At 39.2% G+C, this 18,860-nt stretch overlaps 1 protein-coding gene across 1 annotated transcript in view; it reads right to left on the reverse strand.

The window, feature by feature from the left end:
- PolE1 (DNA polymerase epsilon catalytic subunit 1) overlaps nucleotides 1-18,860 on the reverse strand; it is a 127,613-nt gene that overhangs the window by 66,830 nt on the left and 41,923 nt on the right. The window contains exons 17-20 of the mRNA XM_068229922.1: nucleotides 17,955-18,138; nucleotides 11,758-11,908; nucleotides 6,958-7,145; nucleotides 1,827-2,057 (exon numbers count right to left, since the gene is read on the reverse strand). Coding sequence (XP_068086023.1) covers nucleotides 1,827-2,057; nucleotides 6,958-7,145; nucleotides 11,758-11,908; nucleotides 17,955-18,138 — 754 coding nt within the window. The remainder of the gene's footprint in view (nucleotides 1-1,826; nucleotides 2,058-6,957; nucleotides 7,146-11,757; nucleotides 11,909-17,954; nucleotides 18,139-18,860) is intronic.

The raw sequence follows: 18,860 nt of genomic DNA on the forward strand, positions 1-18,860 counted from the left end.
CGGTGCGACTTAAAGCAACTTGTAAAAAACATTCTTAGAAATATCCAATTCACTGCCACTTCGTACCTATGATAAACGGTCTGCACATAATTAATCGCAAATATTAGTATTGATCAAAAACTGAATGTGCAACGCCATTTTGACATCTGCAATGGAGCTCCGGGGACTAGCTACATATCCGATATTATTTTGTTAAATATATGAAGGTTAAAGGAAAGAAAGAAAGAAAGAAAGAAAGAAAGAAAGAAGAAAAAAAGGATGCAGCAATAGCGATAGTTTGTATACCATGAATGCACCATTTGGAACTCATTATCTCACCCACAATTGCATCACTGATCAAGGAAATACGAGTTGCGTGAAAGCGGCAATTCTTGTAGCTCGTCACCTACTGTCAGCTGACAAACTACAAGAATTCTCAGGGCTTCTCACCCATGTGGCACATCAAATAATGAATCTGCGTATAAATGTTTAAATACTCTGTTGTCACAGAAGGCACGCTGCCATGGACGTGCACTCTTGACAATTGTCTCTAGGTGTGCGTGTCAGAACACCCGTGTATGTAGGTTGTTTCCATGGTTAAAATGATCGTAAAAGTGGAAAAACATATCGGCACTAACATCAATGATCTACTACTCCATGATTTGATGGCAAATACTTCAAACTGCTAACAGACAGTGCAACAAGCTGAAAACAAAACCAGTTTGAAAAAAGGGAGATCTCCAGGGTCAGTCTTCAATGTGTTAATAACTCAGTAGCGTATGAAATAGCAAACCCCTCAGTGGATCAGTGGTAGAGCGTTGGCTTTCAGATCACAAGATTATGGGTTCAAACCTGGCAGAGAAAAGCGGATTTTGAAGGGTAGAAGAAAGTCCATTCGACACTCCACATCATACGATGTCGGCATTTAAAGGATCTCTGCTGACACATTTGGTGTTAACCGGACAAAATTATTTAAAGATCAGCCACAGATCACCCAGCGGACATCCAGCTTACTCAGCCATCTAGCAGAGTAAAATGGAACATCAAAACTGATATGCAGGCAGCTTGGATGGCTCTGAATTAAGATGCCTGCACGTGGTAGCTGAGACCATACGATTATTATTATTATTATTATTATTATTATTATTATTATTATTATTATTGCAGTGTGCGTGGCCTCTAGATCCGCATTTTCAACCTTCGACTTTGGGTGGAGCCACTGTGCGTAAGCTGTGATGTCACCATTGTACCCATCCGCCCCTTCAAGGTCGAGCTTAGGTGCAAAGCCGGCCCACATCTCTATCCGTCTGTGGCAGCGCAGCGGTCAAATGGAAATTATGAGAATGATTAACCTGGAGTTTTCCACGTCGCAAGGTTTCTGGATGCATCCAAACTCTGGACACTGATAAAGAACTTCGTAATACTTATGCACTATTCAAAATATTTGAATGCTGTAAGTGGGATATAAATATAAAGAGTGTAGTTTTCAGATGGCATAATCAAAAGTTAAAATCTACAGACTGAGTATATAAAAAGTAGGAGTTTTTGTTTAAATCTCTAAAATCACTTGGATTCTGGGAACAAGTACAAAATATTGGCTCAGACCCGGAGTTTTAATCAAACAAGACCTCTTGTCCAGCTGATAAATAAATAAATAAATAAATAAATAAATAAATAAATAAATAAATAAATAAATAAATAAATAAATAAATAAATAAATAAATAAATAAATACATAAATAAATAAATAAATAAATAAATTATTTATACCATTACTAGTCTTACCGTCTCATATGGTTAAAATGTGTGTACACTTCAGAATATAATTTCAAGACTGAATCTATTTACCTGAAGAATCTGCCATGGAGAATCTAAGAGTGTGCGTTGAGCCTTCTTCAGGAATCCACCCAGAGTAGCAGTAGTAGGGTTACGGATCACCCCACCCATATTTCCTCCTCCTCCACTCCCCATAGAGTCCGAACCATCCATTCGAGCTCTCTTATTTCTGCGGGCTGCTCGCTGCTGAGCCTGCAGTTCCCACTTCCGTTTCTGAAACTGGATCCACTTCTCACGTTCCTCCTGAAAATTAAAACATATTCACATCCATAATTTAGATCTTGTTAATTGAGAGATTATGCCCATGACACTGGTTTCTGATACCAAGGATATCTGAGGGTGGGAACATTCAGAGTTTGCCAAGCCATTCACGTCAACAGTTATTGTAAAAGGACTTGTGTGTCCAGATTAGACAAAACTACAGTAAATTTCTGGCTGTTTGGGCTAATGAAGGGAAGAACATGCACGAAATATTAAAAAAAGGACATGCCATCATCGTCACTAATTGTCACACAAATATTCCTTGAAAGGAAATGATTGAGGTTCCACCTTATTCTATTTAAATCTTTAAAAGCAAGAACAAAATTTGAAAGGTACATGCTTCAGCTATGATATTTTGGCCTGCTTTAACCGTGAAAATTATTGTATATATACATATATATATAATTAATGAAAAACATAGCTGAAATGATAAATATGTTTAGAAAAAAAGAGAGACAAACACTGAATAATGTCTAAAATGCTTGTCACATTAAGAACTATTCTTCTGAAAAATGAAATGTGCCATGTGCATCAATTTTGACAAGAACTTTATTCACAAGGAACATTTCAGTTTTAGGAAAAATAGTTTATGAATATTGTATTTTCACAACTGCATTGTAATTGCAATTAACTTTCAACTTATTAGGTTGTGTTGTGTACATGTAGTACGTGTTGAAGAGATGTTCAATACAGAAACAAAAATGGCCAACTGGACACCAGCGACATCCGAACCCACAACCTCCTAATTTGGCGTCGGTTGCTCTACCAATTGAACTCTGGTGGAAATGCACTCATATCTCAGGTATCAAGAATATTTGAAAAGGTACTAAAAAAGAGAACGAGAAGGAAGATGGGAGGACAATTTCCAGAACAATATGGTCGCTGATTGAGACTGTTCATTTTTTTTTTGTTCTGCCTCGGCCATCGTGTCCTTCAGTTAGCTCAGCCACTGGAAAGTCCGGCTGGCACCTGTCCTTGAATGAAAAGGGAAAAGTGAGTCACGCTGAGGGAAGAACGACTTATATCGAGCAGCAGACAGAAGCAACAGCAGTTGATATAATGTTTATAAACAAGTGCCGTGATTTTGCTTCTAAAAAGCAACTGACACAAAAAAACAGAAAAAGACAACCGATTTCTTTTAATGTTTGAAGTATGCTGAGTGTATAACACAGTACTGTACTGTATTGCGAGTTCCTTTTGTTTACGACAGTCTGTGATGTTCACATGAAGTGTTAGTGTACCTTTACAAATTAAATCTTGCGTGTTTGTAATATATTTTTCTGCATTTAATTTTCCACCACAAGTGTTTATATCTCATCAGAAGTGACACTTCAATAATGTACGGAGACATTATAAAGACAACATCAACCCATTTCGGGTGTATACACTTGGTAAGGACACATTAATACTACTTGCATTATAATTGGTTCTTTATTTATGTACTGTATTTCACTTAAGCTAAATACAGTAAAACCTCGTTAAGACATTTCTGCAGGGAACAACGAAAAAGAATGTGTTAAGCGAGAAAATGTACTACTGAATTAAAAACTATCCAACAGGGACATGGAAACACTAGATACGATTTTTTCCGATATGATGGCATTTATAGTTGTGTATGCTCGAGTACAGTGAAAACTACATCTACCGTTTCTAAAAATAACCAGAGAGTATGTGAAAAGCATGAAAAAACAAATATGAAAACCTTTTTTCGCCAGGGATTATAAAATAACAGTGAAAACATTTACCTATTTACTCGTGTATTAGAACCCCCCTGGCTTTTCGAGACAAAGAAAATGAAAAAAAAAAAAAAATCTCGCATACAAGACCCCTCAACGTAATTCTTCAGAGAACAACGATTCCGCTTCGAAGCGGGTAAAAGCCTTACTGCAGCTCTGATTACATCGCACAAATTTGTGAATAGTTTCGTCCGCACGAGCCAAAGAATTAAAACACTCGTCGAAGTCATGCAGTAAATCTGTGTTTCGTATTTAAGAAATGTCCGCCTCTGTAGCGTAGGCCTACTGCAGCACTATGGCGTCACGCAAATAGATTTCGTGTGCGACCCGCGCATTGCAAGCATGCATCATTCATGTATATATGTCTGTGTTTTGTAGTTAAGAATGTCCACCAGCGTAATGGTTAGCACAATTAGCTGCCGTTCTCGGGAGCCTGAGTTCGATTTGTGGTACCGTACTGCCAGAGATTTATGAACGGTAGGAAGATTGATATGCGGTAAAAGTGGTACATGCAACTCCCACTTGAGGCCTGTCTAAAAGGAGCTGCACCATCTCAGGATGAGGAAACGACTTTTCTTTAATTAAGAAATATTCACGGTTGTAGCTATTAATATAGCAGGTAAGATCATTAACAAAGTGATCATTTAATATCTCGTAACTTGGGCCAATAAAGTTCTTTTTTTGGAGAGAAGTAGGTTTAAAACGTGATAAAAACAATTCAATCATAACTATTGTTTTACCTGCCAACGTATCTCACAAATAATAATAATAATAATAATAATAATAATAATAATAATAATAATAATAATAATAATAATAATAATAATAATAATAATAATAATAATAATAATAATAATTTTATGTCCCCACTTAACATTTTTCGGAGACTCCAAACAAAACATACTATGCGTTAATAAAAAAAAAGGAGACAACTATCACACTAAATTAAATATTATGATAATAAAACGCATTACCACCACACCTGTAGATATCCATAAATGCAGTAAACTTTCCTGTGATTACTTTTAATCTTCCTGTCGTGGAACTTCTGGCACCTAACCTAAACAATGTGATCTTTCTTATCTCATTTACAACTGTTTAGGTAAATCCTAATGTGATAAATGTGGAGAACATGCATGAAATATAATTAAAAATAAGGGTTTCGCTTTCAATAGCCGCAGTTATGCAAAGAACGCTTCCGGTCACTATGTATTAATTCAGAAGTACAACTCGTAACATACGCTAGTTATCAGCTGGTGATTTGGCATGTTTTCTGTAGCATGTCTTTATTCGGAAGGAGTGGCTTCTGCTACACATACAAAAAGTCTCCAGAAACCATTTGGGAATAGATTCTCAATGTTTGGACTCTATAGTCGGGAACAAAACTATTTTTTAAAGTTTCATAAAGACGGGACCTCGAATGCTCTCGATGCATGGCGGACAAGATAGCAGTGAAGATGACGTCATTTGGAATGACAAAATGTCGATAACAGGGAAGTTGGAGACACAAAACGATAATTCAAATGAAAGCAGTGATTAGATTTACTCAGGTTTACTATGCGGTAGGCCTACTGCTCAACTGACAACGACAAATGACTGGCCATTCATTTCTTTTCTATCAATACTGCATAATATGACAATATGGTACACTTATCCCTTTTCTCTGCGGGGTCGAGTATGAGGTGAGACAAATTTTCGTAGCAAATGTTTACGATCGTACGCCCTTCCTGACGTCAACCTAATCAGAGGAAATGAGATGGAATCAATGATGTGATACGAGTAACTAAAAATACCTATATTTACTTTATATGTAGGCCTAAAAGTCGTGTTCAATATTTATTGTCTTTTTACATTTAGAAATAATGCCTTCCAGTATAACTTAAATACATTCATAAGTTTGTTAAAGAATAGTGTAGAATGTTTACATGTAGAATTTATAGCTCCTTATAGCCTAGAAGCTATGTGTTCCCTGCACAAAATTTGAGGTTATTGCATAGTGGACACTCCCCTTACCATTTTTGACTGTAAAAGTGGAAGAAAAAGGGATCTAATACGCGAGTAAATACGGTACAGGGGGGCCCAAAAATATATCAAAGTATTATTGCAGATCACACTCTTTCTAAAACAAATGGTAGTAGAAGATTTTTATTTCGGACCAGTGGGTTATTAAACATTACTTTCTGGTCACACTCTTAGACAATCAATTGGAGGTTACACTCGACCTCGACTATGTGTGATTGCGACATTGGCCGCCATTCTGAATTGATAAAACTTTGATTAGACAAACTCGAAGGTGCAAGTCTCAACATTCACCCTACATCTGCGTGCCTAAAGATGCGGACACCAGTCCACTTTCTGACGGATTTTAATTTTGTGTTCATTAGTAAGGAATTTCTCGACTTTTTCTGAATCCATAACTACACTGTCACAAGACAAATATGCACCACACTAGTCAAATTCACATGATTATGTTGCCAATCCAGATGTAGACTATCAGGCGACAAATATTCGCTACCCTTCACTATATTACTCAACACAAAAAATACATTTCTAATTTCTGAATGGAATGCGAAATACAAGCAGAAACAGACTCACTGCTAACCGGAAGGCAGAACTGATCATTCCTGAGGCTAACAGTTTGCTCCCTGAAGTTGCAACTTTTCCAGTGAAGTTCAGAAATTCAAGGTTTTTCCCTGTTATCATGCAACTCTGGCAAGGGCTCTATCTTACCCGAGTTAGAAATTACATTCCTTACACAAGGGATGCCAAATAACATTTCCAGAACTAGGAAGAATGTGATCGTACTAAGCGGTAATAGTGAAAATTTGTGATGCGATGTGAGGTATTTTTATATAGATTTAATATGATGAGAATCGGGACTTTGAATTTACGACATGCTAAGCGAGAAAAGGTGTTAATGAGGAATGCACTAATGAGGTTTCATTGTACTGGTATTTCTAGCATATTGATGGTTAGTCTGGCCTTTCGTTAGTCCGGCCTGGGGTCCAGGCCCGAGATGGCCAAACTAGAGGGAGTCTACTGTAAATAAGATTCTTTAAGATGATAATAAAATTAATAATTTATCTATTAAATGACAATGGAGCACCAACCATCAATTTTTTTAAAATAAAAAAACAGTTTTTTACCTTGGTCTTGCCAAAGGGTGGTGGTGGACCCAACACTTCTTTCCAACTCTGCGACAGCTGATCTTCATTCATAGCACCATTGTTTCGTTTCCGTTTCACAGTATTGATCACGGGCCGACCTGCTGCACTGGCTTGCTCTGAAGATTTGCCACCGAGATCTTCGATGTCTGGGGGATTCGCCTGGTTCTCTTGTGACTCGAACATATCCTTCTGCGACTATAAGGAGAACAGAAAATACTAAAGTTACTAAGTTTATACAGTATATCAACAGAAATACCAGTAGGTTATATCATGGGCTGTAAAGTTGTGATGGACAAGGAGACTTCCCCGCCACCTGAAGAGATGGGGTAGTAAAGACAGATGGAATTGGAGGGAGAACTGTGCTGGCCAGTGATTTTGAGTCACACACTGAGAGGAATTCTGGACACTGCTGACTTAGACTATATTGCCAAGAGTTTCCAGACTATGACCACTTGCAAATTAGCTCTAATAACTATGTTCCTATTATGATGTTGGTCCTGCTTTTGCTGCTATCATGGGTGCAGTTCTTCTGGGAAGGCTGTCCACCAGGCATTGGTATATTGCCACAGGAATCAAATTCTATTTTTTTCTAGAATCTTGAGCAGGTCAGAAGCAGATTGTAGACATTGTGGTCTTGCTCGCTGTCATCCCAAAGATCAACCCAGATCTTCAACTCTCCATGTCATCAAATCATACCTGTATAGATGCCGCTTCATGTGTTTTAAATAATGAGGCATTATCATGTTGAAAGAGAAATGGGACCCTCTCTAAATTGTTGCTCTAAAGTGGGAAGTGCAGAATTGTCTAGCATTCTCTGCACAGAAACTATAGGCCCTAGTCCACGCCATGAAGAACAGCCCCTTACCAACCTGCCTTCCCAGCACAAAGTTTCCAACAGTTTCGTACACTACTCTTTTGATAAACATCCATAATAGGCATTTTATTTCATCCTGTATTGAATTGTCTAAATTTTTTTTTTTTTTTGCTATTTGCTTTAAGTCGCACCAACACAGATATGTCTTATGGCGACGATGGGATTGGAAAGGCCTAGGAAGTGGAAGGAAGCCGCTGTGGCCTTAATTAAGGTACAGCCCCGGCATTTGCCTGGTGTGAAAATGGGAAACCATGGAAAACTATCTTCACGGCTGCCGACAATGGGGCTCGAACCCACTATCTCCTGATTACTGGTCACACTTAAGCGACTGCAGCTATAGAGTTCGGTTGCCCAAATGTATTAAATAAATAATTAAAAATAGTTCATGTTGAGTCCACCTTGTCAATACACTTTTAATGATTGAAAATGATTTATTCTATCATACATATTTCAGGAACAATGTGCATTCCCTTCATCAATGAAGTCAAGAAAAAAGGAAGGCATATTGTTCCTGAAACATGTATGAGAGAATAAATCATTTTCAATCATTAAAAGTGTATTGACAAAGTGGACCCAACAAACTATTTTAAATAGTTTCTTTAATATATTCACTACTCTTTTATCAGAAATCATCCACAACAAATCGTGCTGCTTTCCTTTGGATCTCTCTTTTTTTTTTTTTTTTTTTTGCTATTGGCTTTACATCACACTGACACAGATAGGTTTTATGGTGACGATGGGGCAGGAAAGGGCTAGGAGTGCGAAGGAAGTGGTCGTGGCCTTAATTAAGGTGCAGCCCCAGCATTTGCCTGGTGTGAAAATGGGAAACCATGGAAAACCATCTTCAGGGCTGCCGACAGTGGGGTTCCAACCCACTATCTCCTGAATACTGGATACTGGCTGCACTTAAGTGACTACAGCTATCGAGTTCAGTTCCTTTGGATCTTTTCTATTTCTTGAATCAAGTACTCCCAAACAACAGAACCATACTCTAATTAGGGTCTTACCAGTTTTGGATCCCCAACCTTTGTAGGGAAACGGCATCCCAAGAAGAAGTAGTAACTGATATGCCCTCTCTTTTACATCCTTGCTACAATGTTGTGCAGTAGTTAATATATACTCAGCCATAATACATCTCATGATTTTATACACAAAAGCACAACAGCATGCAACTCTCAAATTCTTCTTCTTGCACTTGCTCACTTACAAATTTGCCTTGCATGCAAGGCCAGGACAGAAACAAGCAATCTTGCATTCCACTTATTGATTTAGGGCTCGCGGCCCTCTTTTATGTAAATTGCAAGTTAATACATATATAAAACATACCTGCCAACTTTTAGAAAACAAAAATAAGATGATTCTTTTAATTCTTGGATTTCATCACATATATTCCACCATGGTCTAGGTTAAAAAAGGTCAGGATAAAAGGCATACATATCTACAGTTACAATGCAAATTGACCATTAAATTTTTAATCTTAAACTAAGAAAATATAAAAATGGTTACAAGAAAATGTACCTAATCATTCTCATTTATGACACTTACATATGAATAATAACATTCACGTCACACCGACACACGTATCAAAATGTATTTTCTCGCGTAATTAAGGCACTTTTTTTGATGAAAAATACAGGCGAAAATTTTGGATGCGTAAATTATTTAAGGAATTTACATATTTACAAATTATTTACAATGCATTTACATTTAAAAGATACACAAAATTATATATAAACACAATTGGTACAACTTATTTGCGGTTATCGTCATTTGGCGTAAAATTCTGGGGTGCAATTTTTTCTGAAAAGTCAAATAGGATACATCAGATAAGTAAGACACGTGGGTTTGAAGTACCGACACTGGAAAATATTCTTCCCGATACGAGCTGACAATACATAAAATAAATTTCATCGTAAAGTCCGTATTGTCGTACGTATACTTTAAGGTTAAGTCAATATTCCACCTTTACAATACCATAAGTTTATTGTTTAATTATTTAAACAACATTATTAAATAATACGGGACATGTTTCGTCTAACTTGTAGACATCATCAGCCGTAAGATATTCAAGAAAAAGCTTAAAAAAGGACAAGGACAGAACAAACACAATAAAATAAATCGGTTGTCGAACACGTTAATCAAAATAACGAGGATGTTCCAGATTGTTCCAAGTACAAACATTCAAAACCTGTTGACGAAAAAACTTAAATTCACACACATGAGAACGATATAGTAAAGCTTGTTGTTAAAATTCTTCTTGAGTGTGCCGTTGATATGCAGCAATCAGGTGCTTCGGCAAAAACTAATAATGAAGTGTATAATGTTATTTGTAGCAGAAAAAAGACGATCAACGAGCATGTGTAGGGAGTCCAGAGAGAAGATGTAAAAAACGTCATATTGGTCTCTCTGGACTCCCTACACATGCTCGTTGATCGTCTTTTTCCTGCTACAAATAACATTATACACTTCATTATCAGCTTTTGCCGACGCATCTGATTGCTGCATATCAACGGCACACTCAAGAAGAATTTTAACAACAACTTTACTATATCGTTCTCATGTGTGTGAATTTAAGTTTTTTCGTCAACAGGTTTTGAATGATTGTATTTGGAACAATCTGGAACATCCTCGCTATTTTGATTGACGTGTTCGACAACCGATTTATTTTATTGTGTGTGTGCCGGGCTGAGTGGCTCAGACGGTTGAGGCGCTGGCCTTCTGACCCCAACTTGGCAGGTTCGATCCTGGCTCAGTCCGGTGGTATTTGAAGGTGCTCAAATACGTCAGCCTCGTGTCGGTAGATTTACTGGCACGTAAAAGAACTCCTGCGGGACTAAATTCCGGCACCTCGGCGTCTCCGAAGACCGAAAAAGTAGTTAGTGGGACGTAAAGCAAATAGCATTATTATTATTGTTATTATTATTATTTTATTGTGTTTGTTCTGTCCTTGTCCTTTTTTAAGCTTTTTCTTGAATATCTTACAGCTGATGATGTCTACAAGTTAAACGAAACATGTCCCGTATTATTTAATAATGTTGTTTAAATAAATAAACAAGAAACTTTGTCCGACATGAAAAGGGCCGGGCATCGAAGGAGGGACCCTGCTACATTACCTCGAACGTGGATCACTTGCGGAAATATATTACAGAAATGTACTATAACTAAGCTAAATAACACATATGAAGAACATATAATGAAAAATAAAAGAAAGCTAAACAAATAAAAGACTATAAAAAGAAATCTGGAGCATAAAAGTGCAGAAGAATGAGATTAAGTCATAATGAAAAAGTTACATACAAACTGGAAAAATATAAGCAATGCATAAACAAAACCTCATATATAATAAAGTTACGGTAATACGAGTATGGCCATAAAGAGTGATGTATGTACATGAGTTTAAAGCTAAATCTTATGCACATTTACTCTATAACAATAATAATAACCTAACCCAATATTAATTATAACAACACCAGTGTTCTTCAACTGTACAGTAAAATGCCCATGTTAATAGCCTACCTACCACAATCACACAACCTGTCATACAAAACCAATCACACGAAAGAATCAGCAGTATTCAACAGGTAATCTCTTAAATTTTGACACTGACTCAGAGTTCCTCACAGCAGCTGGAAGTGAATTCCAAAGTTGTGAAGGGAAAAACAGGACAGCAAGTTCTTACTTCATATGCTCTAACATACAGTATATGGAATGTGTATTTTGTTGTCCTAAACAATTTTGCTTTGGTTGTAATTCCATGATAATTACAGATAATCCATAATGGCTGCTATCTCTGAAACAGATTTTAATTGACAACTTGCTCCCTAGTTTCCTATACCTGTACATGCACATTTTGTCCTCCTCCTTACGACAAAAATAAAATTCACAAAAGCTTGAGAGCTTCCTACCTACCTCTGCCTGTTCTGGTCGTGGGTCAGGATCTTTTGTCTTCTTAAAGAATATTTCACTGATGCGTCGTTGTTTCAGGGTGTCATTCTTTTCAAGCATCTTCTTATGCAACCAATCAGGGTGTTGCACACGAGGCACTGGATTTGAAATCTACAACATGAAAAGTAACTTAGAGTCTACTAAGACATATCATACACTCTTACCTTAGATTCAGTCAAGTATACCACCTTCATGCCTTTGCTGGCAGGACCTCGTGTTTACAGTAGTGATGGGACATTCGATTCATTTTACTGAATCGATTCATTTGATTCCGTTCACGTTACTGAATCGATACAGTGATCCGATTCATGGCTCATTGGTCACCGCTCCTACTGCATCTTTGTAGTATGTGCTGGTAAGACAGCAGCAACAGCATCCAGTGCTCGCAGCTGCCATCTGGTCTTCATACTATGAACTCCTTTCTTAGAAAAAATGCTAGTTACTCTAATACATCGAAGGTTTCTGGCGACGCAGGGTGGGAAAGTTTAGGAAGGTAGCAGCCATGGCCTGAATTAAGGTACAGTCCCAGCATTTCCTGGTGTGAAAATGGGGAAACTACGGAAAAACCATCTTAACGGCTGGCGACAGTGGGATTCGAACCCACCATCCCCCGAATGCAAGCGCATAGCCACGCGATATTAACCGCACGGCAACTCCCTCAGTCTTTTTTTAAAAGTATTTTTCTATCAGCTGAGAATTTTTTAAATCGTCATATTTTGTATAGGCTACCCGAGATGTACAGTAGCCCGCTGGTTTTCTGATTCAACATACTGTTATTGCGTCTGTCCACATATGATTGAAGTCTTGTGCAACGATGTGACATATGAACTGAGAGAATACTGGGCCGTTCTCCCCAATATAAGACAGGTACTTTTGAGTGGTCATGACTCATGAGCATGACTCTCATAGGGCAGGCTAGAGTCGAGTTTAACTGTCAAATGTCAACTAAGTTATAATACGAAGATTCATTAAACTAATAAATAGTATAACCTAATAGCCTACCTACTTACTAGCTACTTCAGAATTATGTTGTGACTACCTTTTTAACACTGCAAATAAATCCATCTATTATTTAAACCTCCCTGTAAGAAGAGGACAGTGAATGCAAATGGGTATTATTTTCAAATGAGCTGAGCTCGAGAGTCCATTATAGCATACGATTCTTTCAGTGTAGCATGGCTCACTGTATGTCTCGCTGCAGTGAGCCGATAAGGAGCCGTGCGTATCTTGTGTCTCACTGAGCCGGCTCGTTCATGATTCTTTCCGTGTGCCATGGCTCACTGTATGTTTCGCTGCAGCGGAGCTCGGCTCTCCGTGTGTATCATGTGTCTCACTGAGCCGCGCTCGTTCACGATTCTTTCGATGTGCCATAATTCACTGTATGCCTCGCTGCAGCGGAAGTTCGGCTCTCCGCGTGTCCAGTGAGCCGATAAGGAGCCGTGTGTATCATGTGTCTCACTGAGCCGCGCTCGTTCACGATTCTTTCGATGTGCCATGATACACTGTCTCGCTGCAGCGGAAGCTCGGCTCCCCGTCAACGTCCAGTGAGTGCGCCACTCAGCACTGTCCGCTGGGAGTAAGCTGAATTGTGTGCCGTGAGCTCGCCTTTCCTGTGAATCGATTCACTCGGACACTTGAATGAATCGATACACTGCTTTGAATCATGCATTCAGTAGCCAACACTAGTTTACAGTGCACTATGTCTTCTGGTATAGGGTAGAGCAATTTTGTTACTTTCATTGATCTGTCTCTGCCTTATCCTTGGCTTTGACAATATGAAAGTGACTGAGGTATGAGCGATGCTAGTAATGCCAATCCTTATGCAGCCAGTCCCTGCTATGAATGGTGTGAAAATGTTGCTCATAGGGTCGGTTGGTGTATGCATTTCAGTGGGCTTGGCAGACTGATGTGCAATAGCAACTTCTGGCTCAGTGAGGAAAGCAACGGGAAACTACCACCTCACTCCTCACATCTCTTCAGTGATGCCTAGGCCATCTATGACAGCTGATGGCAGAGCTGTTGAGGATCCCACCAGCAGCATCGCTTTCAGACTGAACATACATACATACCATCTTCAGATGCACAAGTAAAGGCCTTTTCTCTATAACATTCGGTCAAGGAACTTGCCTTGGTATTATGATATTCTCTACATTATTCGCAATAGCAAGGAAAAAAGCAAGGGATGAGTGATGTTGTATACAGAATAACTTGAACAGTTCACCTAACTTGCCAGTATTATTATGGAGGCAAAGAGAAAGGAATCAATTATTAGATTCGACTGTCATTAGCTATATTAGAGCACATGTGTACAGTTTGATCAATGACAGCTTTACTTTGTAACAATAAAAATATAATAATACAATATAATATAATAATCAACTGCAATAAATGGTCTGTGAAACATACAAATTTATAACCAAGATGACTGAACAGCTAAGTGTTTTTTCAACAACATTGCTTCTGGAGAATTCTTGGCGTCTCATACTGTGATCATATCACTAATAAAGAAATATAACTCAGATCGGACTAATAGCTCCTTTCCGCTACTGTAACTGAGCGTCAGAAAAAACTCACTGGCCATATCCTATGCACACAAACAGAGTACCTTTATTCAATGGTTGCACTATGGTGGAACCTGGAGGGAAAAGGAAACATAGCTGACCATGAAGTAATTGCCATCACACATTCACAGAAGATCTTAGAAAGTTCAACATTTCTTGGGTTGAAGCTGAAACCACTGCAGATGACTGTCACTGCTGAAAAATGCTTGCTGCCCAATATGCTTGGCACAGGATCAGATGATGATGACAAGGCAAGGCAAGGGTTATTCTGCCCGAAGGCAGGTCCGAACCTCTGCAGAGGTGTTCCTGAGCCAGAGTTTACGTGCAGTAGGGTGGCCAGTTCCTTTCCGCTCCTCCATTCCCTTACACCCCCCCCACCAACAGCGCGTGGCAACCCTTCCAACACCTGACCACGCCCAATGTTGCCTAACTTCGGAGATCTCACGGGATCCGGTGTTTCAACACGGCTACGGCCGTTGGCAATGATGACAAAACAGACCAGAATTAACTACTTGTTGCCGACAGGTTATGAACAACTTACCAGCATAGATTTAGCAGGAGAGGCTGATATTGCTCATGTTGAAAAGAAAGCTCTTGCCGCAAATACAGCGGAACCTCCATTCTCCGTTTTTGGAGGGACCACAGAAAAAAAAAACGTACATGGGAAAACGGAAAATCCGGGAATGAATGAAACATCAACAATTTCGCTGAACATCACAAAAAAGAAATATGTATACTTATAATCTTAAAAGCACCCCTAAACCAAACCAAACTACAGCCCCAATGCGCCTTCCGCCTACTAAGAGACTGCTGCTCGGTCCTAAGGCCTGCAGATTACAAGGTGACGCATGGTCAGTGTAACGAATCCTCTCGGCCGTTATTCCTGGCTCTCTAGACCAGGGCACCATCTCACCATTAAATAGAGCCTCAATTAAAGGTAATCGTAGAACGAGTGAACCGGGAACCAGCCCTCATATCCATGTAAAAATGCCTGACCTGGCCGCGATTCAAACCCGGGCCCTCCGGGTGAGAGGCAGGCAAGTTCGACCGCAGGGCTGCCTCAAACATGAATACCGGTACACAATTTAAAAATCTTGAAACTTTACATAAAGTTTTACTGGGGAAACTTCGTCAGTTTCCTCTGAAAACTTCTTTCAGTTCAGCAACTTTGAACAGTCGAACTGTTCGAAAAACCTAATAACACCAAGCCAAACAACAATCGACCACAAGTAGTTTTTAATTCTCTAATCTAATAAAATAAAGCACATTGGATACAAAAGCGCCCAACATGATGGCGAAATCCCCCTTTTTTTTTAAAAATCTTCCATTGTAATTTGATCACCGGTATACTGTTCGTAGTCAGTTTACGGAAATCTTGTACCGCATAAATTAGGCCTACATCGACTTTTAAAGGTTATGTTGAACTCGGGAATATGGTTTTGAATATAAGTATCGATTCTCAAGTTCTCGAATGCATTATATTCAATTCTGCCCGTCACTAATCACAATCAAATTGGAAAGAGAAAAAATATCATCAAAACTTCCGAAATTACGGTTATTCGCGACCTTGAGCTCAGCTGGAAAGCGCGCTCGCTGTACAAATCGGTACGAGTGCTAAATGATACAAAGTTTTTTAATGTAACGTGCACAAATAAAACGACTGCAGTTTTTATAACATTTTAACACAAAAAAGTGAAATTCCCAGTCTTATATTAGGACCAAAACAGTAATAGGCAATCCCAAAACCTGCCATAGGTGAAAAATCTGTTCTGGTCTCGATAACATAATCGTATATGATAATATTAAAATACTAAATTTGTGTTACTTAAGAAGGAGCAGTTTCGATTCCTGCCTGAAAGTTCAGTGACTATACGGTGCCCTGTGGGAAGTGCTGAAAACCTGTTCGGCGATACACTCAACTACAAAAAAAAAAAAAAAAAAAAAAAAACCTAACCCTGGACAGAGCTGTCGAAATGCGCTCTGTTTCCTTCTAATTGTTGTGGACACTCTCTGCTTTATGATTTTGATTCTCTAAACAAATACCACCCGAATGCGATGCTAAGATGGTCCTGTATGCATGTTCACTGCCGATCGCTTTTCCGGTATAGTACTTCCTCAAATTACCTCAATGACGGGATGTTAACACGAAGATCCGCAAGTATGCCGTAGCCGACCTTTCGTGAGAAACAGTTTCTTGAAAAACGCGTGGCTGAAGATTTAGCGTTGATGGGACTTAAAATTTCTGGATGGTTGATACGGGAAATCGTTTCTTCAAGGAACAGATAATGCAGGATTTATATAACGTGATTTTATTAGGATGCTCGTGGGACCACGTAATTTGAATGAATAATATTGGACAATGTAGTTTCCGGGAACGTATAATCGAGGTTCTACCGTATTGAGAAAATAAATAACTCGTGAGGTGTTTCTTTGAAAGCTCCATAAGAATGCCTGTTTTCCAGTACGCAACAGTAAATAATGTAGGCTCTGTACCAGTTTGCATAAACAATTAAATGGCAGAAAATTTATTCCTTATGCTTTGTGTACAGTACTTCATTAATTTAAAATTTTATAAATTCATTTCTGATTTCCTGTGGGTCAGCTTACAATCGATGTCAAATAAATATGGCAGGTATGAGAAGGTACATACTACGCCACTACTCTCAGCTCAAGGTTAAACTGTCTCCTGTAATCCTCCCCTGATCTTAATCACAACAGTTCTCTTCCCTTCATTTGGTTAAAGGCAGGTAGGTAATTCTGGATTCTAGGGAATTCCTTGGCCTAATGAGCTAGACGATATGCAACACAGTTGAACTGGCTGCAATTTCAGGATACCGTACGTGTGAGACATAAGGTGGATAACCGGGCGAGTTGGCCACGCAGTTAGAGGTGCGCAGCTGTGAGCTTGCATCCAGGAAATAGTGGGTTCGAACCCCACAGTTGGCAGCCCTGAAGATGGTTTTCCGTGGTTTCCCATTTTCACACCAGGCAAATGCTGGGGCTGTACCTTAATTAAGGCCATGGCCACTTCCTTCCCCATCCTAGCCCTTTCCTGTCCCATCTTCGCCATAAGACCTATCTGTGTTGTCGGTGCGACGCAAAAAAACAAAGGTGTAATATCAAGTCCAGTGGATTTCGATACTGTAATTTTCTTTACAGCACGACATCGCTTATAGGTGAGTTATGGAGCAGCGCTGGTTTTAAAATTCAATGAACCAATCAGCAGAGAAACGCTGTAATCGTTCCATGGGCCGAGAATTTAATATGATGGAGTTCAATGTACACTACAGCAGGGAAGAGTATTCAGCTGTGAATGGAATCCTACAAACTTAAATACTTTTGTTAATATTCGATAGCGGATTACAGAACATAATAAAGTGCATAATCTATTATGCAAAACTGTGAGGCTTTGTTACTTCTAGAAAGTATTTAAATTCTGATCAAGTTTGATTTACTAACTTCTGGCAAATATTTCGCACTGCAACTTTTAAGCTCGAATTTTCAGAGAAAAGTGCAGGATATACGTGACTAAATATGGTAGCAGCTGATGCCAAAAGTTTAATATATTATCATAGAGAAGGAAAAAACCTGCTCACCCCTTGCATGGCTGCTGGGATTGTGATGATTTTCTGAATTGCACCTCCAAGTCTCTCGATGTAATAATTCCAGTCCAGCACCTGACGGATGTCAACATCGTAGATGGAGTTGTCCTTCAGCCACTTGCGCAGGAAGTGGCGCTTCACGCTTGGTTCGGACTGGAAGATGGCCAGTGGGATTGCCCTACAATGACAAACCATTATCCTAAACATACAGGAAAACTTAAGCAGTTGAAAGGAAATACATGAGTAATGAATAAAATTGAATATAGAAAGTTTTACTACTAATTCCTTACACACCATCACAGCCACACAGTTCACATCTTGTGCACAGCACAGTCTCATAACTCTGTATGTGTACACTCACAACAGACTTTGTTCACTGCACCTTGCCGATCCCTCACCAGCCTATCTCATGCTGCACCACAGACACAAACGTTCATTCCATAGCAGATGGACACAAGAGACTAAACTCCTCGACGAAAGACAGAACAGAACGGTAGCCTCGTGGATAGAACACTCTCAGCATTGAAACGGTGAACCGTGAACATACAGCAGTACACACACACAGCACTCCTCAACAGTACTCGTTCAATAGCATGAAACTCGGACTGACACCGATTAACCTGAACTAAGTGTGAACTAAATGGGAGTACACTCACACGCAGTACTCCATAACAGCACTCCTCAGTAGCAATCAAACTTGACTGACTAACCAATCTTGTCTGTTCCGCCTTAAATAGGGAGGCCTAGTAATTTCAGAACAGTTTGGAAACTGGTTAAGCCCAGAAGACTCTTGGCCTCACAACTGTCTCAAGGTTTCCATCAGTGGCCAGAGGTATCCAGGAAGATCTCGGAGAGGGCCTGGCTTTCCACTCTTCACTCCGTCCTGATTGGTTAGTCGTG

The sequence above is a fragment of the Anabrus simplex genome, chromosome 12 (genome assembly GCF_040414725.1).
Source record: "Anabrus simplex isolate iqAnaSimp1 chromosome 12, ASM4041472v1, whole genome shotgun sequence".
Lineage (NCBI taxonomy): Eukaryota > Metazoa > Arthropoda > Insecta > Orthoptera > Tettigoniidae > Anabrus > Anabrus simplex.